This window comes from Mirounga leonina, unplaced genomic scaffold (assembly GCF_011800145.1).
Source record: "Mirounga leonina isolate KUSES-001 unplaced genomic scaffold, KU_Mleo_1.0 Mir_92, whole genome shotgun sequence".
Lineage (NCBI taxonomy): Eukaryota > Metazoa > Chordata > Mammalia > Carnivora > Phocidae > Mirounga > Mirounga leonina.
Genome location: NW_023270852.1, coordinates 4587098 through 4612100, shown reverse-complemented (window position 1 = coordinate 4612100; position 25003 = coordinate 4587098). Strand labels below are relative to the sequence as shown.

Sequence of the window (25003 nt, the reverse complement as noted above, 5' to 3'; positions counted from 1 at the left end):
TCTTAGGGATGGAGGGACTGCAGATCAGTATTGAGGACTCCGTGTGAAGTTGTCCAGGCTTTTTGCTAGGACACGGCGTTCTTGTTCATGCATGCTCGTGTAGAGACATACACACACTGAGAGTATTTCCCGTAATCTAAGACGTCATAGGCGGTAACTCAGTATTGACTTCATAACAGTTTTTCAAGATAAGACAGTGTGCTCAACCTTTGTAAATCTCATCCGCGTTTCAGAAGTGTTGGTGTGAAAACCTCTTAGAATAAAATTATTCTGGTGTACAAATGCAGCCTAGAGTTTTAAATTTACCTTAGCATCAGTTATTTGGGTAGATTAACAACTACTTCCTTTCCCCCTTGATTCCGGGGTGAGCAGCAAGAATGGAGTGCAGTGTCTCAAAGACCAGCATCTCAGACCAGAGAGACACAGAGAAGCAATCTCCTCGGGTCTGACACCTAGAGTTATAATTTCTTCAAAGCCAGGCGTATATCTCTGGGCTGAAAATGACAATTTAGAGGCCCTTCCGTTGAAGTCTCTCAGCTTGGCATCCTTCCGTTCTCCCATTTCAGATTAAGTGGGTCTACAGCGAGGCTCTCGGTTCCGATCTCGAGATATCGCCGGCAGGCCTTATTTGCAGCGTTGCTTTAGATTTTAAACACAAAATTTTAATCTTTTTAATTTTCAAATATGTATTTTAGATAAAGGGGGAGATGTTATTAAATGAGAAGGTAGAGTGTCTCCACTTCAAAAGGTAGGAAATCATGGGTATAGACGTTTTAGTTCATTTGCATAAAATTGCCTATTCTCAGATAGCTAGGTCAAGTGCAGAAAGAACTTTCTACTTGAGATAAAATTTCCTCTCCACACTTGGCTTTCTCTCTGTTAGGATAGACAGCCAAGAGCTGCCCAAATTTTAACATCTTGCTGTCTTTTCACCAGTTCTTTCGGGCTATGTTTATTAAGATGTATTTGCTTATAAATGGAATGCACACTCGTAGCAGCAGATACTTTCAGAGCCAGAGGGCTTTAGGGCATCAAATGCAACCCTTTATTTCGTAGATGAAGAAAGTTAGAGGGTTAAATGACTAACCCAAGGTAATGAAGCCCATTAACATCAGGCCTAGGCAGGTGTGGAGCTGCATCTCCAGACTCCCCTTTACGGGGATGGAGCATGTTGGGGAGACAGGAGTGACTGATTTGCTCTCCTGCTTTTGAGTATCTGTTTCATTCAGGTACCTCCTGGGTCATAAGAGTCCGACCTGACTTTATTTAGCAAAAGGAAATGGCCCTGTCCCGAAGCTGGGTGACCTAAAGAGCAAAGCTGGTGACTTTTCTCCTTTCCTCGTTGATTGATTTCCTTGTTTAAAAAGAAAAAAAAAAAGTATCAAACTTTCGTGAGCATCTTCAAGAACTTTTCCATCAGCCTAGCATAGGGGAGCATCTCCAGCACCTCTGATAGAATAAAAGCAGGCTTTGGAGATGTGGGGGACTCCTTTCCATTCGGATCCCGACTTTGGATTCTTGAGTCCCTCCCCCTGAGGGTGCACAGACACTGTGTCTGGGGGAGCCGGGTCACGCCCGCCATCAGTGTTTCATGAACATGGAGGCCCCTGATGGACTTCTGGAATAGAGCCAAGCCCACAGCTCTTTGCCTAGTTATTCCTCAATTTGCATCAGCCAGACCAGCAAGAAGACTGGGCTGTCACTGTCCCAGCTCCCCGAGCCTGGCCCCTGGCAAAGTGGTAAGGCTTGTTCCTTGTGGTGGATGGCGCCTGTGGTTATACCTGTAATGTTACGTTCGCTCAGAAGTCATCTGAGGGCGTTTATAACCTCTCATTAGGGGTTAGGTGGCTTGGGGGCTGGAGTACAAGGTGCTGGATCCAAAAAGAACCCCTCGGTGAGTTTGTATTGATGTCAAGGCACTCGTGACAGAGAAGGGTGTCGTGGGACTGGAGCTGGGTTTTCTCTTCATTAGCCTGGGTCCCCCTCTGCGGGGATGATGAGGCAGGTGGCAGGTGCAACCACAAGACCAGCGAGGAGTAGATTGACTGGCGCTGAGATCTGTGTGTGTCAGGTTCTGTTTGGCTTTAGGGCATTTGCACACCTAGTCAGTTTATTCCACTGACATCAAGATTTGTCTTTTTTGGGCATCTCAGTATCTGAAATGATTCAGCTCGTTTAAAAAAAAAAAAAAGCAAAAGCAAAAACTTTAACAGAGGAAGCTAGCTTTAGGTAGAGCATTTAGATGAGCAAATGGGGGCTCAGCTCAAGGAATGCCGTCTGACCCGAGGCAGCAAAGCCCCACACTAGCGCCTGGAGCCATTCTGTTGGGGATGAGGGATCCTGCAGGCTTCCTGGGCCTTCACCGTGTTCTTAAGCCGTAGCATGTGCCCTTCAAGACGATCCCAATGACCACGGACAACCCCCAAAAGCTGTCACATGAGGCCCATTACTTTGTCAGTTGAGAGCCAGAGAAATGGATAAAATGTACAGTTCTATGCAAGTGTTAGGCTCTTTTCCAAGGGGTAATGTAAGCTTTTTGAAAATTCACATGGTGTTCCTGGCAGTTATGGGACCAAGTGGTGTTTCTACCTTGGGAGCACTTAACTTGATCTTTTTTAGAAGTCCCTAGTAGTTATTTTGTAGGCTTGGATTTTTTTTTTTTTTTCAACTTCTCCCTTCGGCCCAGCCTCTGGTACCTCAGGATGCTTATGAGTCACCTTTGGGTAAATCTGCACACACTGAAGCCAACTCCCAGCTGTGTCTTAGCCTGAACTTTCCCTTGACCTTCACGCACTGACTCTGAGTCGTAGCTGTGGCGGCCACTCTCTTTGCTTTGGGGCCACCATTTTGTTCCTGTTCCGATGGAGTCTGGCCTGGGAGAGATTGTAGAGACCTTCCGTGAGCAGCCAGGCACCTTGACATGTTTACCACGCATGAATCTCTGCCTGCACCATCAGGATCTGTCACACACCTGGGGGCTGACCGTTTCTCCATCTACACCGGGGAGGCCACAGAACCAGCTCGAAGGGGCTGGGAGTAGTTTTTGAAATGGGTGGACTGGTTGGTAATTGCCTTTCTAGATGGTTATCTGGGTCATACATTCCTGTTAAAATGTGAAAAAGACCCAGAGTCCTATGCATTCTATGTACTCCACATTGTGTGTTTGTGTAAATATGTGTATTTTTTAAGTGAAGAAGAAAAATACCTCTCCCTTTGTCCGCAATTCTTTTAACAAACTGTTTATTGTTGTATCCAGGTAACAAGCATGGTAAGTATTTTCACCACATTGAGTATTCTGTATTTTAGCTGTGCTTGGCAGACTTTTTGGCTAGCTTTGTGTTACCAGCCTTGGCTTTTCTAGAAAAGACCCATTTAGGAAAGGGAGAAACCACTTGCCGAGTAGCGTCCCCTGTGTCCTTGGCTATAGAGAGAACCCGTGTAGCCTTAGACCTCCATGGTGGGGGTACCTGAGAAAGCATGCGCCCCCGCCAGCATGCTGCTTGGCCCCGTCATGGCCCCCCACCCGCCCTGCTGCTTCTGAGCTTCCCCACCAGGTGTCTGCCAGGGCTCCCGGGCCTCGCATGCCTCCAGCAGCTCCTGGGACTGTGGCCCCGTGACAGCGCCCACAGATGGGGCCTGCCCACACCCTGTGGACGGTCCTACCCCAGATCCACCACCCCCTTCTCCTCTCTCCCTCTTCCCATCTGTATGCTTCAGTGCAGGGCCTTTTGGTTTTTTTCCCCCTTTCCTTGAGTGTGTTAAGTAATTGGAGAAACCTCCCTTTGGAAGCTGGAAAAATAAATACATTGTCCACTCTTCTCAGAGGCTTCCCATTCTTTTGAAAAATGGATTAAAACATTTTTTTTAAAAAAATCTTGCCACTGGTAGTCTCCATAAAGGTTCAGAGTTACGGTAGGTTGAGTGTGTTTTAGCCTTTTGGCTGTGTTTATTTATCCGTGCATGTTTGCTTCTCCGGCCTCTTCTGTGGCTCTGTATTTAGTCCATGTGCTCGTGGCTGTGCCTGTTGAAGCTGCCTGGTAGCCGTGTGTTACGTATTAAGTCTGTGTGTCACTGTCACCTTCAAGGATCAGACGGCCAAGGATAAGGCCCTGCAGCACATGGCTGCCATGTCGTCGGCACAGATCGTCTCGGCCACCGCCATTCACAACAAGCTGGGGCTGCCTGGGATTCCACGCCCCACCTTCCCGGGGGCGCCGGGGGTAAGTCACAAGCCCGTCCGGTAGGGGTGGCCCCTACGGGTGAGGGGCCGGCGTGAAGCCATCCACCTGGTGCTTGTTCTTGGGCCTGGTGTGAGGGCGGGGAGGACCACCTGTGGTCAGCTGATGATGCCAGGTGCACAGTGGTGAGAGGGAGGGGGCGGGGAGAGAAAGCTAGAGGCTGGGATCCTGGGCCCCAGCAGACATGGAATTAGATATCACTTTGCTGGTGCCCTTCTGGGTTGTGATCTGCTTCTTCTGCTTTTTTTTTTTTTTTTCTGGCCCTTGCTCTCTTTTCCTGTGCCTCAAGGTCCCTTTAAGGGAACTAACCCTTAAAGGAGCAAAGTATTCTATTACCGTTTTCAGTTTGCGTCTACCAAGGGCTGAGAAGTTAACGTTATAATCTCATTCATCTTCACAATAATCTTAAATGCCTCTCATTGTTATTGCCGTCTTGCAGATGATGAGGTTAGTGAGTAACAAAGCGAGTTAGGTAATGTGATCATGGCTAGTGCCATCAGGACTCAAACCCAGGGCCTTGTGACTCACTCTGCAACCCCTCCTTCACAGGCTGCCTGTCCCCAGGGGGTGCCAGGCACCAGAAGCCTCAGGGAGGCGCACAGCAAAGGGGGTGTCTGAATTGCTTCTCGGAGCTCTTGGCCTCTGGTTCAGAGCTTTGTCCTCTCCTGGCCGGGCCCGTGGTGCTGTGAGCTGAGGAGGCAGAATGTCACACAGGGAGCATTTGTGAATGGAGGGAGGAAGAAGAGGATGGGTAGGTGGGTGCATGGATGAAGCAGCCGGATGAAATATTTGTGAGCCCCCTGTCATGTGCCCAGATCCCGGGTAGGTGTCAGGAGAACACGGAAGAGCTGCTGTCTGGTCCCTGCCCTCAGGGCGACTGACTATCTGGAGGAGGAGCTCCGGGGAGGTCTGGGCTGCTAAGCCAAGGATGCAGGTTGCTCTCTGGTGCATATCGGTAACCACATCTGCATCTAGAGAGGGTCACTCAGCAGCGGACGGACGATCTGAGCCCACTGTCTTTAGCAGGGGTTGCAATGTGTAGATGTCCTGAACAGTGCTTTTGTGTGAACTCATAACCCTGATGCCTCTTGCCTTTTGCCTTCCAGTTCTGGCCAGGAATGATACAAACAGGGCAGCCAGGATCCTCACAAGAGTAAGTCTGGGGAGGGGCTAGCCGTCACAACAAGGGTCTGGTCACAGCACCGCCTGGGTGGCGTTTGCCCAGGACCAGACTGCCTGGGGGCTTGTGGGAGAAAAGAGATTGAATCTGAGATCCCCAAAGTCATCTCCCATCATCCACTGAGGCCAGTAGCAGGAGAGAGACTCGAGTTGGTCTAGGAGAGGCATAAACGGCTCACTGCTGCCTTAAGTGTTAGTGCTCATCCAGCTGGGAACAGGGAGAAGGGCCCCAGGCCTTCGTGGCTTTGCAGGGCTTCCTGAGAAGCCCCTGTCTGAGAGAGGACAGTGGAGGTGCTCCTAGAGCCCGGCGCATCCTGGCTTTCCTGGGGGGTGAGGGCAGCTAATTGACAGTCCTGCTGGTGCTTTGAGGGCAAGGGGAAGCTGAGGATCATCTGGAGATAAAAGCAGAAAGGAAGTCCTGCCCACCTGTTCTCAAAAGAACTGAAGCTGTTCGGCCAAGAGAAGGAGAGCCCGAAGCATGTCCCAAACCTTGCCTGGGAACGGTGACCCCTGACCTCGGTCACCACAGGGACGAGAAGAGAGGTTTGATGAGATGTCACAGCATACGGGAATCAGGCTGATGTCTCTCCAGCTCGTCCCGCTGAAGTGGTGTGAGGCCCGATGGTTTGGTCCCCAGCACCTGCTGGCCCCTCTCAAGCAGAGAGGGTAACTGTCTCTGTCTTGGCAGAGCTCTGCCTGGGCTGTGTCAGCACCTGCAGGGAGGGAACCTTATGGGGGTGGGGCGGGGTGCAGGTTGGGCCCCTAGCCCTGGGAGGCCAAGGCCAAACCTGGGGAGTAGCCACTGCTATAAGTCTTGACTTCTGACTCTCCACCCCTCCCTCCCCAGCGTCAAGCCCTTCGTGCAACAGGCCTACCCCATCCAGCCAGCAGTCACAGCCCCCATTCCAGGTGAGTCTCCAAGGGAGTCCCCCTCGGAGGACCATCCTGCGCAACTGGTGGCTGGGCCCGTCGCTCTGCTCCACAGCGGCCTATCCCTTGTACTTGCAGTGCCTTGAGTGCCCCCTCCTCGTCCCTACTCTCCTTAAGCCTGGAACTCAGAAGGGTCACAGACGTGTTCAGTGCCCCTAGCCAGCTCCCAGGAGTTCTTCAGATGGGTTTTTAAAGGAAAGGGAACCGGCTGGCTCAGTCCATAGAGCATGCCACTTTTGTTCTTGGGGTCGTGAGTTCGAGTCCCACATTGGGCATAGAATTTACTTAAAAAGGGGAGGAAAAAGGATTTGGATATGATAATTATATCTCAATTTAAAAAAAAAAACTGAAAAAAAGGAAAGGGAAGCCTGATCACTTTCACCAAGGACCCTGGTCACCCATGGAAGGGGAAGTAGCTGTGGTTCCTTCCTCATCATAAACAGGCTGAATTGGACAGTTCAGATCTTGAGGGCAGATAGGGGATTAGCCAGCCTTTATTATATAAGTAGGTTTCAGTTCCTCGTACCCTCTCTTTAACGAAGAGCTCCCAGGGAAGCCTCGACTAGCAACCCGGAATCTGGCCAGCCCACCTGCGCTGCCCCCCCCGCCACGTGTGCACGTGGGGTCACTCCGTTGAACTGCTGTCTGTTATTGAGTCCCCCGAAAGGACATGCATTCACATGTTGTGCTCTGTTCCAGTGTCACGGAGCATTCTGAGTAATTCTGTAGTGCTGGTGACCACAGTCTTAAGGAAGGAGATGGGCAAACACAAGAAGTTTCTCGGGGGACCCTTGCAGAATTCACTTGAGGCTCTTCAGCCACTCTGGCCTTGGACCCCAGCCGGCCCCTTGTCCGGGATGGGGTATGCTCCAGCCCTTAACCTGGGCCGAAGTTGACATTGTGAGGAGCCTCCTAGCGTTGTGCCTCTGGGTCTGGGTCCTTGGCCAGAATCCACCCACCGCCTGACTTCATTCTGCCCCTGGACTCTGGTGGAGGGGGGCAGCCGTTTTGCAGGGCCCGGCCCCAGCACGGGCCTCAGGCCCGAGGGGAGGCACGGGGCCTGCTTTAAAGGTGATGATTGGTCTTTCAGGGTTCGAGCCTGCGTCAGCCCCAGCCCCCTCGGTCCCTGCCTGGCAGGGCCGCTCCATTGGCACAACCAAACTTCGCCTGGTGGAATTCTCAGCCTTCCTTGAACAGCAGCGAGACCCAGACTCGGTGAGTGTGCTGTGAGGTGTGCTGTGAATCCCATTCCTGTTCACCTTCACACTCCTCTGCCTTCCTTCTCCTTTCCCCCTCCCTTGTGCCTGCCAAACAACCTGGGTCAGAAGAGCCAGACTTTCACTTAAGTAAAAAAAGGTATTTCTATTGACAAGCAGATAGAATTGTAGAGCCGAATATTTATGAGTGCTCTGGACCTCAAACTCCAGGGAATGCTGGAGCTTGAAGGGAAGGACTTTAACAGGGCTCTTGTGTTTAGGAAAATGTAACAGCAGGTGACAGTTCTTGAACCCTGATATGTGGCTGGCACCGTGGAAAGCTATTTATATATATATGGTCACGCTTTACACCCACAAAAACCCCATAAGGGTCGGTACCATCGGACAGATGAGGAAACAGAGAGGTTAAGGAATTTCTCTGAAGCCACACAGTTAATATCTGATAGATTGGAGATTCAAATTCATGTCTTTAAAACTCAAGCCTAAGCATTCAGCTGTTGCTCCGTGCTGCCTTTGCAAGTCTGTTTTTGCTCAAGATAGCAAGCAGTTCTCTTCTTACGGAGAAGTAACAAGCTGGTATTTTAGCAGCTCGATACAGAAAACGATACTTTATGACATGAGCACCAGTCACGTTGGCATCTGGACTCTGTCGTTTTTCTTCTTTGCCGTCTTCCCTGCCCCATCTAGTTTCCATCACGCCATTGTTTCCCAGCCCAACCCATCACTTCCCATACCTCTGTGAGCCCCCCTTCTCTCCCACCCAATAATCCCCAGACCCTTTCTTCACTCCCACTCCTTGGCTGTGCGTCTGTGCATTGCATCTGTGTGTGGGTGAGCCCTAGGCAAAAATGCAGGAATCAGGAGTTTGTCTTCGGGATCCTCAGCAACTCCTTTCCACGTGCTCTCTCTCACCCCACCGCCCCGATCTCCGGGGCTCCCGACGCGCAGAGGTCCCATGCTCTCTGTGCGTTCACTGCTTTGCTGTCGTTCTGTCATCAGGAAAGTGTCATGGATGAGTTCACCATGTGTTGTAAATACCGACATACTGAACAGTCGGAGGCGACCTCTCTGAGGTCTTTGTACTGTAGCTCAGTGGAAAGCCTCTGACTCGGGAGACGCCACAAGCCATCACCAGAGTGGAGACTCAGTGGACCCCTGACATTTCTGTTTATGAATTGTGAACTCTGGGAGTTGGTAGAAAAATAGAGCCTGTTCCAGAATTAGGAGGAAAAAGTGAAGAAAGAGATGGAAAATAGGTCATTAGGCCCATTGAGGCAGCTTATTGGGACGAGGAGGGGAAAGGCCAGCTGGATCGCTCTTCTCGTGTGGCCGAGTGGTTTTATAAGAAGGATGATGGTGATGGCATAAAATGCTTCTCTGTGAGAGGCACTGAGATATAAACAAAAAAGATTACCCTCCTGATTCTTTGTTTCTTGTTCTTTCTGGAAAGCATAGGGGGTTCTTTGGCCGAAGACTGGGTTTCAGCCCAGCGATGCTTTTCGCTTTGCCTAACTCGTGTTGGTAGGATACCTCGTTGCTTACAGAGTACGCTGTAGTTGATATTTCATTGTGTTTTTGTAGTGCTCCATGAGTCGATTCTGTTTCCCCCATTTTACAGATGAAGAAACTGAGGCCCAGACACATTAAACAATTTATAATGTTTAGCGAATAAGCAGAGGGATCAGGAGCCCAGATCTATTTCATTATATTCTTTTCACTACTATAAACCACCCCCAGTTTTGAAGTTCTCTCTCTCCAGTCTACGTATCTCCTGTGTGAGCCAATCTCTCTCTTTGCTTTTGACCGTTTTTTAAAGAACAGAGCTCTTCCCTGTTTCCCTGGTTAAAAGACGATAGAATATTTTATCACAAAAGTTTTTTGTTTTTGTTTTTTTTAATTAAAAAAGCCTATGGCAGCCCCCTCATGTGACTGTCCTTTCCATTTATGGACCTATTAGGGCCAGGAATGCCCAGTTCCTCTTTCTGCTGTTAGTGTTTATTGGGCTTCACGTTGAGGACCACTGGATTCATTCAGTCCAGTCTGTAAACGCTTAGGAGCACCTGCACGTGCGTGTAAGGTGCTGTCGCAGGAAGGAGCCCAGCGTGGCACAGACAGGCACCGTGTCTGCCCGTGTGGGGTGTAACATGTAGCCGGAAGACACACACGAGGTCATTGTGAAGTGTGGTGACTTCTATGAAGAGCACTGAGCGCTGTGAGTGATTAACGGGACAGGGCAGGCTCTCTTGAGGAAGTCACCCTCACCCTGGAAGGTAGGGGAAGAATAAGGGAGAAGAACATTCCAGAGGTGATGACTCTGAGTGTAGAAAGCAGTAAGAAAGTTGGGGAATAGTTTCATAAAGGCAGCGCCCCCCGCCCCCTTGGAACAAGTCCAGAGATACATCATGTTTCATCCATGTTTAGATTACGCATGATAATCGGACTGGTTCAACTGGATTTGGCCTTTTACTGATGAATGGAAAGGTTTGTCTCTAAAGATTGGACTTGAGCACATGACTTCAGAGGCCCTGAAGTAAATGCAAGGCCTGCTGTGAGTCAACACCCTTGGGCCTCTTGAGAACATAATTATACTTTATGGGGGGCATGAGTTGGGGACTGAAAAAAATTGGAATTCATTCAACAAATACTTTTTAAACACTTCCTACATGCCAGCCACTGTTCCAGGTGTTAGGGAACTAATCCTCATTCTCCTGGAGCCTGTGTTCCAGAGGAGAAGAGGCGAGAAGTGCGCACGCGCACCCATTACATAAGGTGATGTAAGTGCTTCTGTGGAGTAACGGCCCTTCTTCACTGTTTGAAAATTACTTGCTCTTTAGATTAAAAATGTATAATTTCAGAAAGTAATAGTATCTTCTAATACATATGTTAGTTTTTTTGGCTTGTGTCATGATTTTTTAATTTTTTATTTATTTATTTTTTAAGAGTTTATTTATTTATTTGACAGAGAGAGACACAGAGAGACAGGGAACACAAGCAGGGGGAGTGGGAGAGGGAGGAGCAGGCTCCCCGCTGAGCAGAGAGCCCGACGCAGGGCTTGATCCCAGGACCTCGGGATCATGACCTGAGCTGAAGGCAGATGCTTAACGACTGAGCCACCCAGGCGCCCTTGTGTCATGATTTTAAAATTAGGTCTATCAGACTGTGCCAACCAAAGCTCTATCACTGTTGTGGCATCAAGTTGTTACATTGTAACATGCGTGTCACTTTTGATGTGGCTTCTCACATTCCTATGTCATAAACACTTAATTTGCAGCACGAATACACTTATTTTCACAAAACCGTTTATTTTGCAGTGCATTTGCACACAAATGAATTTAATGGATACAAATGAATACATGGGGGATTGTGAATAATAGCATATGAATTTATGTCGGTAGAAATGTGAGGGTTTGAAGGATGGTTCTCCTGGAAGAAGGAAGTGAGGGGACCTTGGGAGAAAAAGGTGATTAATTGAAATGGGATTCATTGAAATTAATAATTCACAAAATTATTTAAAGCACTGTGACAGTGTCTCAAGCACCAGCTTCTCAAATTGCACAATGTGTGCTTTATTTTGCAAACACGGGGTGCTGATACAATGAGTGTGTAATGGCACTTCAGGACCGAGGTCACACGGAAAAACTTGGAGCTTATGGATGGGTTCTTTGGTTCTCAGACTTTCTGTGGCTTCTCAGACTTTAATTTTACTCTATTTTTTTCCAACGACAGGAGAACTTAAAGCCATCTAAAGTAAATTCAACTGCTACCTTTTAATAAAGCTGGATATACAGTATTTAAAATACAACATCAGACCTTAAGCTTGTTAATTTTATAAGGAAGCCAGCAAAGGGACAACTAGTTAAAGGTCCCTAAACCATTTCAACTTTGTGTTTGTTTTCTCCAAATCTTTGTCTCCATACAGTCACAGACACACATTTCCCCCTACCTGCTTCCAAAGGCTTTGGCTCTTTGGAGTCAGCGAGCTTATTAGGTAATGGTGACAAACGCCAAACAAATAAATTAATGAGCTGGGTGCTGTGCTAGTTTTCATTAGTGATCTCTTTCATCTTTGTCACAGCCCCATGAGGTAGGTAATTCTGTTCCTTTTTATGGAAGAGGCCTGGAGAAATGGCCTGTCTAAGCTAGTCCACGGCTGGGGCTCGAACACATGCTTGTGTAGCAACAAGGGCAAGAGGAGGACCTGGTTCGCTTAGTCCCCAGGCTAGGGTGGCCTCCCTGGTACCAGACATTCTGGAAAATCACTCTTCAGTTTACGACGTACACGCGCATCGCCACCACTGAAGACTTCGTTGCGACTCGCCTGTCCCTGCTGGCGCTAACACCAGTAGACCTGCAGGACGGTTGTGGCGACCGCAACACCGTGCATCATTTTATTTAATCCCAGGACACAGCGTGCCCCGTGGTAGCCCGTCAGCTGTCATTGGAAACAGGATTGCGGCCCAGGTCTGTTGACTGCAACCCGAGATGATGACCAAAAGGCTGCAAGATCCCTTTGTATCTGAGATGCAGCCTGTGGCCCGCTGTAATCTGTAAGGCGCTAAGGAAGAGTCGTCTGGGGGATGAGCGCCCCCTGCTGGCTCTGCATCATGTACAAACCAGACGGCAGCGTTGCCCCCCAAATCGGGGGTTGTTTACATTGGTGGAAAACCAGCAAGTCAGTCCCTCTGTTACCTCTGGCACCACTTGAAGCTAAGAGAAAAACAGCAGAGGGTGAGGAAAGGAAGGAAGAATCTAAACAACAGAGACTATTTTAGAAGTGGTTAGTAATGCTTGGGAATAACGCTTTTCTACATGATTTCAGTGTTACATATCAAAGGACTTGAAGTGTCGAGTGCAAGAACCTCCACCCAGGGTGGGCCATTTAAAAGCACCTTGCCTGAAATGTGGCCAAGTTAGGCAGCTGCTCCTTCAGGCCGATGAAAATATGGGCTCTGCGATGAAAATATGGGCTCTGTGTGTGTGCATGGGGAGTGGTTTTCCTGATAAAGCCTAGCAGCCTTCCTCCACCCCCACCCGGGGGCATGGCAGGTGCCTCTGGCCACGTCCTGCTGCACAGCTAGCTCAGACTCCCAGGCACAGCATGGCACGTTTCATGCCCATGGTGTGCTGGATTCCGGAGCGAGCGGCTCCATAAGCAGGAGGCGAGTGTGTGCGTTCCCTTAGGTAGGAGTTCCTACAGCCAGGGAGGGGAAAACCGTGGGATGGAGAGGGAGGGACAAGGCGGTGATTCTGTTTAGATTTTGAAGGAGCAGGGTCTTGCAGAAAAAGGAGGTGTGTTCTGTGAGGGGCACAGGAACAAACCCAAACAGGGAAGGCACAGCTCAGCTCACTCTAGGAAATACCTTTATATATCACAGCAGTAGTGACAGCCACCAGCACTTCCTGAGCTGTGTTACAAGCACCGTATGCCAAGTATGTTGACGTGGATCCTGTGCTTCTCTCTAGTCTGTCAGTAAAGGAACAGAGGCTCAGAAACATGAGGGTACATTATCAAGATCCATCGCCAGGAAGTGGCCGTGCCAAGGTCTGGCTCCACTCTGTGTCCTTAACCATCTCCCTGTACTTTTGAAGAAATAAAGGAATTCTTCAAACAGAAAGACAGCCGCCTTCCAACGTACGAGCTCCCTAAGCACGGGCTGGCTGTCGCAGTGCCCTTCACCTTGGGTAGAGAGTTGGGTAGAGAGTTGGCCTGGGTTTTCCCTGAGCTCCTTTTCCAACTTCTGCTGCTATGATTCTTCTCAGGGTTTGGGGCAAAGAGGGGAAAGAGGCAAAGAAGGTTTCCACCTGGACTTGAGAACACATCTCCCCTCGCCCTGTAGTGGCAGCATGTTCATTCTAGTGGAATGAGAAGGCTGGTATCTGGATAGCTGTGTGAGATTTGGGGCAGACGCGCTCAGCCTGACCCCAGTCTGCGTGTGGGCACTAATGGTCTCATTGTACTGCTCTGACAGTTACGTGAGTAGCGTCCCTGGACCACATCGAGGATGCCGCAAATGTATTTGTGACCTGAACATCTTGTAGTAATGTAGCTGAAAATTGGGCCAGAGACATGGAAGGAACCAGGCTTGAGAGGATATGCTCACCAGGTGGTTTGGACCCTATTGAAATTCAGGTGGAAACCAGAAAAATTTTTTTTAATTAATTATGATTTGAATATGTAGTAAATTCACACAGTCCAAAATCGATAAGCATAAAAGAATGGAGAGAGACTTCCCTTCCTTCTAACCACTGTTACTAGATTCTTATGCATCTTTTTTTTTTTTTTTTTTGAGAGAGAGAGAGAGAGCGCACCTGCGCACAAGCTGGCGGGGGAGGGGCAGAGGCAGAGGGAGAAACAGACTCCCCGCTGAGCAGGGAGCCCGATGCGGGACTTCATCCCAGGACCCTGGGATCATGACCCGAGCCGAAGGTAGCTGCTTAATGGACTGAACCACCCAGGCACCCCTCTTACGAATCTTTCCAGAGGTTTTAATACATATAGAGCATAACGTGAATCTGTATTCTCCTACCTCACTCCCCTTTTGAAAGAGAAGCTGTTGTCTGATGTGTGTTTCAGGAAGCTGACAGCAGGTCAGAGAGTGGCTGGGGTAGGGAAGTGACTTTCTGGTCCAGGTGTTGGTTGGCAAGGACCAAACCAGGGCAGCGGCCTGGCCATGTCCAAGGGGGACAGAAAATAGGGAATGTCAGGGGAGAGACATCGTGTTGAGAAAACTAAAAGGCCTTGGGGACTGGTTAGCTGTGGGAGGAAGAGTGTAGTGGAGATGACTATTTTTGGGACCGGGGACGGTGCTGTAATTTGAGGAGCCGTGGAACAGAGAAGGAAGCAGGATTGCAAAGAACCACCTGTGTGATAATGCTCTTGCCTCTTGTCGAAATAAACTTGATGAAATGGGTATTAGAAACAGAGGGGCTCAGAGAGTTTAAGTAACTGAGCCCAGGAATCAGCCCATCGATGGCAGGGCTGGAGATTGGAAGTTTGTCTGAATCCAACGCCCATGGTTTGAGGAGCTGGAGGGAAGGTGGCAGCGATGACCACCCTTTGGGGGAGGTCTTATGTACCAAGTGCTTTTTCGTGGATTCCCTCCCAGCATGACATGGAGGGGACCAGGAATGGAATGATCATCTGAGAAGAAGGATGCTTCTCCCAGCACCTCCCCTCTGGCGAAAGAAATGGCAGGCCTCTGAGGGAGAAGGCCCTGTAGTCCTGCAGACACGTCCTGCAGATCACCTTATTCTTCTCCATAAAGGCAGTTGGTCAATGTGGCCCCAAGAACGATTTAATTTTCCTATTTTTATAGCTCCTTTCCAAGGCGTAAAGTCACCGATCAACAAAATTTCCTTTGTTAGATCACAGAACCTGGTTTTGGTTTGGAAAATGTGACCAGTGCAGCTCTCAGGAAGTATAAAGTTGATGAGGCCTGTGGCAAAATGAAGGGCAGGTGGTTTGTGTGGGGACTAGATTGGAGAAATAAAGGAATACAGTCAGCAGCAGGGTGAAAACTCCACAGAGTGCCAGGAGAATCCTTGCCTGTGTTGGGACAGGGTGGAGAAGGATGGGGTTTCTCTGGAGAAGCTCCCAAGCCCTGCTGGGGCTGCTGAGGCAATGTATTCATGTATTCACGGCGTGATGGCTGTTTGGGCAGATCTGGTTTCGGGGCCTTCCAAAAAGAGGCCCCTTCTCCCACCGCTGTTCCCGGCTTGTGGGTGGATCTCCTTATTAGCGCACCTGCGTACCAGCCTCTCTGCGGCACCCTGGGGCTCATACAGAACCGTCGTGTTTGCTCTTCCGTTTGACCTTTACATGGATCCCTGGAGAAGAGCAGGCCAGGTGTCAGCCCTGTGTTCAGATGAGGAAGCCAAGACCCAGAAAGGTTAAGCCACTTGCCGCAGGCTACACAGCTCAGAAACAGCAAAAAGCCTGGCTTCTAACCCAGGTGTCGGTAATGTACGCTGCGCATGCTTAGAATGAATGGTCAGAAAGCACATTGGGCCTTCCCGGGTCTCAGAGGAAGGCTACAGCTGGTCTGGCGGTTGGCTTCCCCCAGGTTTTTCATGTAGGACACAAGCAATGCAGTGTTTTTAGGTGATGGGGGGATGGCTCACTGTGGTGTGGTGTGGTTTTTCCTGCTCTGTCCCTCGCGGCGGCTGAGCCATCCTAGCTGCTCGTCCTCACCCAGCTGTACCCTCTCACAGTGGTGCCTGGTTTACTCCTGTGTCTGAGCAGCTCTGGGCACTCACCCTCTTTTTTCATTGCCATCGGGGGATGAGGCAATTGAAAGCATCTGGAAATCTGGGTTTTATGGACGTTTCACAGAGGCCCAGCCATCTGCTTTCCTTGGCAGGTCGGCACCCCACGAGCCTGCCTTCCCAGTCGCTGTCCCTGCATGCGGCCCGTGGGCCCTTACAGCTGCCCCTCTGGGGGGAAAGACCCACTTCCTGAGAAAACAGTAGCCCCTCTGTGAAGATGGTGGTGGAACTGGGAGGCAGGGGTGAGGTGGTGCCTCGTGATGTGAGATCTGGGCAGGAAGGACTGACTTGCTCCTTATTCTTTGCTTTCGGTGCTGTTTGTTTCTGAGAAGAGGACAGGGGAGGGGATGAAGCAGTGCCCAGGTGCCAGGTAGCCAGAACAGGGCCAGTGCCTCTGAGCAGTTAGCTGAGGAGAGGCCCTGCTGAAGTTTGAGCCCAGCCAAGCCCCACCCCACCGCCCGCCCTGCTCCCCCCAAGCACTGAATGTGCAGGTCCCTCTCCTTGGCTTGGCCCCACAGCCACTCCCTGTCCCTGCAGGGCCCAGGGGTTATCACAGGCTGCCCTGGGGTGTCTGGACAGAGCCCAGGCAGGAGAGGGACAGGAAGCAATTGTAGGTGATTTGTCCCTCCCTGTTCTGTTCCAACTTGTACATTAGCATCCCTTGACAGGAGTTATTTGTCTTGGTTTCTTTAAATTCCTAAGTGGATTATAGTTCTTCTCTTGGCATTATTTGACAGCAGTCATTTTTCAAGGTTTTACTGCGTTCTTCAAATACTTGGAATTTTTGCAACAAGTTTGGGAAAAGACCGCCCTCTTCATGTCAGACGGTATAGTGCAGCTCTGGGCGTGTCTCAGGAAGCAGCACAGATGCCGAGGACCCACAGATTTGTCGGCTTTCTCTGTCCTTTTTCACAGAAGTGAGCTGCCTCGCCAGACGTCTCTGGAATAGAATCTATTAGCCGTGCTTTCAAAAAAGAGGAAGGAAAGAAAAGAAAACCCCAGGGGTCGCTTTGGGGAGTTGTGTTGTTCCAGTTTGTCTCATGGGTGGTGATGGGCACCTTCAAGGATAGGCTGTGGTGCTTCAGAGAATGGGCACTGACGTGTCTCAGGGAAATTCGGGGGCCAGATCACTCCAGGCTCTGGGTGCACATCACTCCCACCTCAGCCACCCTACGTTACAGTGGCTAATGGCAGTTTGGGAACTAGTAGGAATCACCCTAGGTGTCTCAAATGCACCTCTCTTAATTTCTGCTTTAAATTTTGGTATTTCCATTTCGTTGCCATCAGAAGGACAGTCTTAATTTCACATTATCTCGTCTGAAATAGAGAAATACCATGATTACTGGGCAATAAAAGCAATAATAGTAACAAATTATGTGCAAGCAACAGCATTATGTATTTTCCACACATTATCTCACTTAATGCTTGTAACACTCCTTCGAGATAGGTACTAGGATGACCCCTGCATCACGGATGTGGAAGCTGCCCCCGGGGGCTGAACTTGCCCATTTTAGATGACCCCACCAGGAATTAGACCCGGACCCCAGCAGACTCCAGAGTCCCAGTGCTCCTCACCCCTCCCTGCAGCCTCCCCAAGCAGCAGAGAGGGGAGGAGAGACAGGAGCAGGAAAGAAAGTGACCTTAGAACACATTTGGGAGAGGAGGAAAAGTCCTTCATTAAACCCCCAGGGTAGCTAAATAAGCCATTGCAAGTAACTGTTTGAGTTTTTAGAATTACATTCACCTTTGTCCCCGTTTGTAACCACTGTGAAGAATAACTGGAGGGATTATAACGATGAAAAGAGAAAATGAGCATTTTCCCAAGTCAAAAGAGAAATCAGTGTATTAAGATTGTGTCAGGTGCCGCTGAGCTGCGGGACAGTCTTGATTCAGGTGGGATTTTGCTGGTGCAACCTTGGTGTTTTCGGTGAACCCTGCAGGCAGACAAGAGTCCCAGCTTCTGCTCAGTCATCCTGTGTATTCGAGCCATAGGAAGGCTCTGTGATCTGACCAAGTTCCTTTCGAGTCCAGGGAACTTGTGACCAACTAGAATAAACATCCTGAAGTACAATTCTTAATATTTTTGTTTCCCTTTATAGTTCTTTCTCTTCCTCAAAAAACTCCCATGATGTTCCAAGATAGTTTTCAGTTGGCTGTTTATTTAATTTAATAAAGTCATACATGGGCTTTGTATATAAGCCAAATTGAACCAGACTCACAGCCAGTAAAGAAAAGCAGCAGTCCTCTGCCCCGTGTCTCCCCACCTCCCGGTCCTACTCCTTAGGGACAGCTACTTACAGTCTTTCAGCCATTTCTTCGTGTATTATCAACATATTTCCAAATAACATGTTCATACTGTATATTTCAATCCATTAATTTCAAGACATTTTCTATTGACTTCTTACTATGGGAGACCAGGACTTAGCTCTCTAAATACATTGAGCACTTGTTCCCTTCCCTCCCTATCCCCCAGTCTGGTTATATCAAAATTTTTGGTTTAATTGACACTCAGTGTTTGTATTACAAGCCTGTAAATGCCACATACAGCATGGTTAACGTGTGATGTATTAGAACCATTTTCTTGATTGTAAAACTTTTTCCTAGGATTTGTTATTGCCTCTTTATCTGGTTTTTACATACCTGTACAAATTCATCTCCAACGTTTCTAACAGAGTTCTCAAACTCTTCTCCAGATGGTCAGATAAGTCAGGGAGTCTTTCAGGTCCATTGTCCCTTTGGTGACACCCCTCCAGCTCCTGGTCCACTCCAGCCTGGCTGCTGTCCAGGTCAGCTACCCAACTACTGGGCCAGTGTGTTCTTTTCTCCCTCTTCTGGATTAGGGCCCCATCTCCCTCTTGTGATGTATTCCCTCATTTTGTGAAAACATCCTCCTGTGCCTAGCTGAGAATAGTTGCAAGAAGGGTTAATTTTCTGAAACCTTACAAATCTCAGTGTGTTCTACTCTCAGATGTGATGGGTAACTTGGTTCTCATCATGGTTTCCACCTTAGACTTGTGAAACTTGATGCACATTTTCAAGTGAGTTCCACATGTGTTCTCCTTGTTAACGAATAACACTATGTTTAGTGCTGGAGAATACAGCCATTCATATAAAAAGAGCAGGTGAATGCTGACTTAAGTCATCTGATGTATAGGAGAGGGGATGTTGACTGTCTTTATTCCCAATCTTCTCTGTGGGAATCATTGAGAACATATATTTACATGGACAAATATATGATTCTGACTGTAGAGTCAATAAGCTAGCTCCATACATTCAACTCTATAGGTTCTTTGAAGAGAGGATTTTGTACTATTAGGTCATGGATTCCCTGTGCCTAGCATAGAATGTGTCATAGGAATGCCAGTTCGTTCTACTGAAATCCATAAAAGAAATAAGCAGAGTGAATGCCTTTTTTGTTATTGTCATTGATCTGTTAATCATCAACATATCTCCTGAGTGCCTCAGGAGACTTTTTTTTATAATTGAACAAACCAACATTAACCTCTATTTTGGATATCAAGGAAATTTAGTCTTGGGCTTTAGTATACACGACTTAACATTTACCCTGTTTCTGCTTATATTGCCCCCAATACTTGGGATTTTAGTTGTTGCTGTTGGTGTTGCTTTGCAAATATTTGTTTCCTGCCTATAAAATAGAATTGCCCTTTTTTGGTTTTGTACTTCACCTTTAGTTTTGGGGAAACCACCATTGCTGAAAAGAAAATGGGATTTATTTGGGAAGGAGAGAGGGAAATAAGGTATTCACCCTGGCCTTCTTCCCTTATAAGGAGAACTGATGGAATGGGAAGTAGTTAGAGCCTTACCAAATGGTTTTTTATAGAGTTTGGGTTTAATCAAAACTTGAACCCAAACATATCAGGTAGATTTCTTCTTTTCAGTCTTCTGGATTTGGGGGCAGAGGGATTTCTGACCTACCCAGGTTGAATTAAGGGGAGAGGGAGGGCTGTTTGTCTCACTGCTGTGGTCTCCAGGATACCTTCTTTAGTCCTTTGTATTCTTAGAAACCAAGTCACCTCTTGGCAGGAATAAAGGCACCCAGATGCCAGCAGTCAGGGTTTGGTTTCACGTCACCAGCCTGGGAGAGGCAGTGCCCGGTTTCCTTTGGCAAAGACAGCCTGCCCTTCTCAGTTCATTTCAGCCACTGGCGCACAAAGGTAACTTCCTCAAAATAGAAACCTTTGAAGAGTCTGTCTGCTGCATCTGCGAATCATTTTGTTTATCCTGAATTCTAATTTAACTTCTTAGAATTTTGAAAACATTAGTTAGCTTTTTTTTTTTTTTTCTCCTTTTTTCTCAAATCAGCTTTCAGAAAAAGTAGAAAGTAGATCTGAGTGAGAAGGGTCGAGGCATTTTCTGCTGGGAGACAGTGTGGTTGACGTTTGCAGCAAATGCACGGGCTGTGGCGTTGACAGGTCCAAGTTTTATTCTTAACTCCAGGACTGTTCCCGGAAGTGTGACCTCAGGCTAGTCTGTTCATTTCTGAACTTCCATTTCTCCCATGTGTAATGACTTTAATAAAATGTCCCTACGGTGTCGTTGCAAGGCCACGATTACCTGAGGTCACGTATGTAGAAGGCACATGGCACAGAGCAGTGAGCGGACACAGCTCTTTTCAAACTTCCTTCAGGCACAGGAGAGACCCGCACCCCGAGAAGCTGGTCATGAGTGGGCCAGAATCAAGGATTTGAACAGTCCCATGGCTTCACAACTTGCTCCTAGCTCTTGGCTTACTTGTATTTATTGTTTATTTTTTCTTTGCTACGCAGGAGGGGTAGCTAAAGCAGGAAAGTTCTTTTCTTCACCCCCAGGACCTAGTAATCTCACGTAATAATAAACCACAACAATAGTAATCTTAGCCGCTGTGATTTCCCCGACACTTCTTATATGCTGGGTCCTATGCCGAGCACCCTCTGTGCATTATTCCCTTTCATCTTCAGTCCTGTTGCGTATTACACATACCGTATCCCCGTTGCACATATGAGCAAAATTGAGATTTCAGATTCTCATCTGGCTCCAGAGTTTTCGTGCTTTGCGCTCAGCACTTTGGTTTTCAACCATATCTTCAAGGCCTCTGTTAAAGTGTGGTAAATTTTGCCCTCCCTTCACCTTCCTGTCCTCTTGACATGTAGAGGTCCTGCGTTCCAGCACTACACTGCAGGGGCCTTTGGATGTCGGCAGCAAAAAAGACCGCAAGTCTCAGCTTCTTACCTCCGTCCCCAGCTCTGCCTGCCCGTGGGCGGCTGCCAAGGAGGAGGAGCTGAGAGCATGGTGTTCGGCAGACAGACTGGGATTCTGGCCACAGGTGACCCCATAGCTCTGCTCGTGTTGCCTCCTTGCCCATAAACTCACTGTGTGCCAGTGACACACGACAGGACAGAAACGGTACCTCCCCGAAGGAGCTGGGCGGGCCCGGGAGCTTGCTGCCAGCAGAGGTTAGTAATGTAAGGGTGGGATGGATGGACCTGCAGAAGGCCAGCCATCCGGATAATGAAAGAACAAGGACTTTTGCCCTCAGCTCTCAGAATGGTGGGTAGGTGGAGAATGAGCAGAGGGGCTCCACACACAAGACACTGCTCATTCATCTTTGCCTCTCTGGCGGCCTTTACACCAGCGTCTGTGTCCCCAGCTGTGTTGTCTTTTCTCGCTCTGCCCACTAATGAGAATGGAAGCTCGTTAGCAGGAGTGCCTCATACATTTCTGTGGGCTTTTGTTTGCTTATTGTTGACAAGATGATGTGACAACAACATTTGGGAACATTTACGAAAAGGTCAAAGACATTCCACTCTACCCCATAATCTCAGCTCCCCAACCTGGCAATGGCTTTTGACTTCATTTTAAAAAATTCTCTTCCGTTGTAGGCACACTCTGTCCCTGCAGAGCGCTTCCCAGCCCTCAGTTTCACCTGAAAGCTAGCAGCTCGCTGGGCAGAGGCTGGGTCTATGGCAGAGCTTGACAGGGTCCCCTTCTTCATTTCACCTGATACCTCTTAGGGATTTTGAAGCTTTTGTAGAGATATCACCCTGATGTTGAGCAGGAGAGGGGCTTAGCCGTCTCCCAGAAGGTGCCGGGCCCTGGCCACCATCCCCAGCTGTTCAACACCGTGGACCACTGACTTTGGATGTGGTGTCGAGCCTCCTGCCCGTTGGCCCTGTGGCCAGAGATCCAGTGCCTGTGTAGCAAGTCATGGATTTAAACCAGCATTTCTTCAGGATACATCTGTAGGCTTTTGTGACCACATGAGCTTAGGAAACTTTGGGTTATACCAAGTTAAGAAATGTCTTTTAACTATGCTCAAAGAAGGGGGTTTTACAAAACAATAATAATAGCTAGCATTTATCGTTTGCTGTTCATTGAATCTGTGAGCTCTCTATATTTAGTTTCTCATTTAAATCCTGAAGCATCCCTAAGAGGCAGACGCCAGCACTTTCCCCATTTTACAGACAGGGGAGGCACTTGCCCAGTGTCTTAGCTAATTTTCAGTAGGCACAAAGTTTTGTGCTCGAGCAGGCTGAGTCCAGACCCCAAACTCTTACCCACGATACAGTACTCTCCTGGTAGGCAGTTTTGACCAAGCTTTCTTTTATTTGGGACTTCTCATTTCTAATGGGGTCAGTACTCTGAAGGACTCTAGTTGGGGAAATAACCATTTAAACTTTGAAAAGTAAGTAGGGCCTGCCAGGTGACTTGGGACACGGAATTTCTCGCATGAGCCCAGTTGGGTTCTGATCTCCCCACAGCCCTGACAGCCGCAGAGGTCTTTGTGTCTCGTTAGGTTGGTGTTATGGTTTTCTTAGCCCAAGAGGCAGGCACGGAGGGTCTGGAGTAGAAAGTGTAGGCCAGCGGTTCTCTAACCTGGCTGCATACTGGAATTCATTTAATGCCCATTAAAAATTACTGATGCCTGGCCTCATTTTCTGGGATTCCCCTGTAGTCTGGATGGCCGCAGGCATTGGTGATTTTTAAATGTTCTTTGAGAATCATTGGTTTGGATAACTCCTTTGTGGTCCAGTTAACATGTTTTATAACAAACATGGCATAAAACAAAGCAAGGAGAGAAAAGGGTTTCTTTTGTAAGTTAAGTGACTTAACTGGGTTTTGGTTGTTTGGTTTGTGAATGAGTGACCTGTGTTCTCTGATTACTGGCCCCATATGACCTTGTACCATGAATCCTCTCCATGAACTGTTCTCCTGGCCGGAACTTTGCACTGACAACCATGTGCTGACCAGCCCTTATGCAGAAGCTTTAGACTGGTTGCTAAGGGGACTGGTGAGAAAGAGGCTCGGCACTCTTACTCCTGTTGGAGGAGTAGGTGGGTACCATTGCCCAGAGCACTGCATCCGTGCTGTTGCTGGGGAAGCTCGAGCAAGAAGTGCATTCTGGGTGATGACGTTAGTTGACTACACACATGTTCCTCATTGGGCTGAACTGTTAAATATTGGGCTTCAAAGGGTGTTGCTGTCATTTTCAGTTGAGTTAGGTGAAACTGTGTGATGTAATAGTATCTTGGTTTGGTAGTTGGGTCACTTCAGCTGTTATTTACTACTATGTCTACGAAAAGCCTTTTTGAGGGAAAATAGATACCCCTGTCAATAAAAGACAATGATGGTTTTAATCCTGAGCTATAATGGCTTTTTTGTTGTTGTTGTTAAGATTTTATTTATTTATTTGACAGAGAGAGAGACAGCGAGAGAGGGAACACAAGCAGGGAGAGTGGGAGAGGGAGAAGCAGGCTTCCCGAGGAGCAGGGAGCCCGATGTGGGCTCGATCCCAGGAGCCTGGGATCATGACCTGAGCCGAAGGCAGACGCTTAACCAACTAAGCCACCCAGGTGCCCCTATAATGGCTTTTCTGAACGTCTTCATTTTTTCAAAGGCACAGACCCTAGGCTATTCATGGTGTAAGTCCGGGATTTCGAGACCACTGCTCTCCTTCCAGTTCAAGATGGATGTGCCCCAGGTTGACCAAAGGGTTTGTAATGGGAATGTTTCTGTTGGTTTCTTACAGTACAACAAACACCTCTTCGTGCACATTGGGCATGCCAACCATTCTTACAGTGACCCATTGCTCGAATCAGTGGACATTCGTCAGATTTATGACAAATTTCCTGAAAAGAAAGGTGGCTTAAAGGAACTGTTTGGAAAAGGCCCTCAAAATGCCTTCTTCCTCGTAAAATTCTGGGTGAGTAAGACATCGCTGTGGTGGCGGTGGGTTTCGTCTGAACGGGCGCCTCCCGTACGTGAGTGCGGAGCAGCGCGGCTGGTTGTGGGTGCTCGCTGACTGCACCTGGGGGGCTGTCCTCAGGCTGGCCTTGTGGTCCATCCTCAGGTACAGACGCACCCAGGCAGCATTTGGTGTCCCTGCTCAAGAACAAGAGAGACGGGAGGCCTCTGTGGGCTTCAGGGCTCACTCCTGCAATGGCTGGAGACTTCACACACGGCTGCAGTTGTGATGGAAAACACGGGGCACTAGCCCCTCTTTCTGTTCTCACTCCATTAAGCCAAGAGACCTATAAAATTCCACTGGAGCCCAGGACCTGAGGCAGACTGGGGCTGGGATGAAGATAAAGTTTCATGCTTCCAGATTTTATACATGGCAGAGAGAATACAAAATGGCTTCACCCAGTATGTGCCTCATTTGGGCTTTAAAACAGCAAGGGCGGATTCCCCCAGCTGCTGGGGCTTGCTGCCGTCCCGCGGCCTCTGAGAGGAGCTTTTCTGTTCTTTCTCCACTAGTCACACTCAGGCCAGGGACGGCTAACAGGTCACAGGCGTAAGTACCACGTGTGTATGGGAGGTGAGGACACCAAGGCTGCAAGACACCAGATGACCTATCAGCAATGAGTGTTTATAAGGCTTCAGTCTCTAGAAAAATAGAAAGAAAATTTCAAGTGTTTGCACCCCTGAGCATGGCATTTAAAGACTCCAAGTGAGCTGGTTGCAGGGTGTTTTCCTTGCTAGCTGCCCTGTGCCTAGCTGCTCTGTGTGTCTGATGGACTTCTTCCCTTTTCCTTCTCTCCCATGGGGCCAGCTCCTCCTTCCTTTGAGATGGTGGCTCCTTTATTACGGCACCTTCGTCCCTCAGGCAGACCATTGATTTTCCTTTTACTCCCAGCGCCGTTTGTAGTTAATCAGTTCCCATGCTGGGTCATAATT

At 48.6% G+C, this 25003-nt stretch overlaps 1 protein-coding gene across 11 annotated transcripts in view; it reads left to right on the top strand.

Annotated features, from left to right (window-relative positions):
• TEAD1 (TEA domain transcription factor 1) overlaps nucleotides 1-25003 on the top strand; it is a 261961-nt gene that overhangs the window by 198680 nt on the left and 38278 nt on the right. For 8 of the 11 annotated variants that reach the window (XM_034995464.1, XM_034995475.1, XM_034995473.1 and 5 more), the window contains 6 exons: nucleotides 3257-3268; nucleotides 4086-4220; nucleotides 5345-5391; nucleotides 6265-6326; nucleotides 7438-7562; nucleotides 23856-24029. In XM_034995464.1, coding sequence (XP_034851355.1) covers nucleotides 3257-3268; nucleotides 4086-4220; nucleotides 5345-5391; nucleotides 6265-6326; nucleotides 7438-7562; nucleotides 23856-24029 — 555 coding nt within the window. The remainder of the gene's footprint in view (nucleotides 1-3256; nucleotides 3269-4085; nucleotides 4221-5344; nucleotides 5392-6264; nucleotides 6327-7437; nucleotides 7563-23855; nucleotides 24030-25003) is intronic. The other 3 variants (XM_034995468.1, XM_034995465.1, XM_034995470.1) reach the window with 2 other exon arrangements.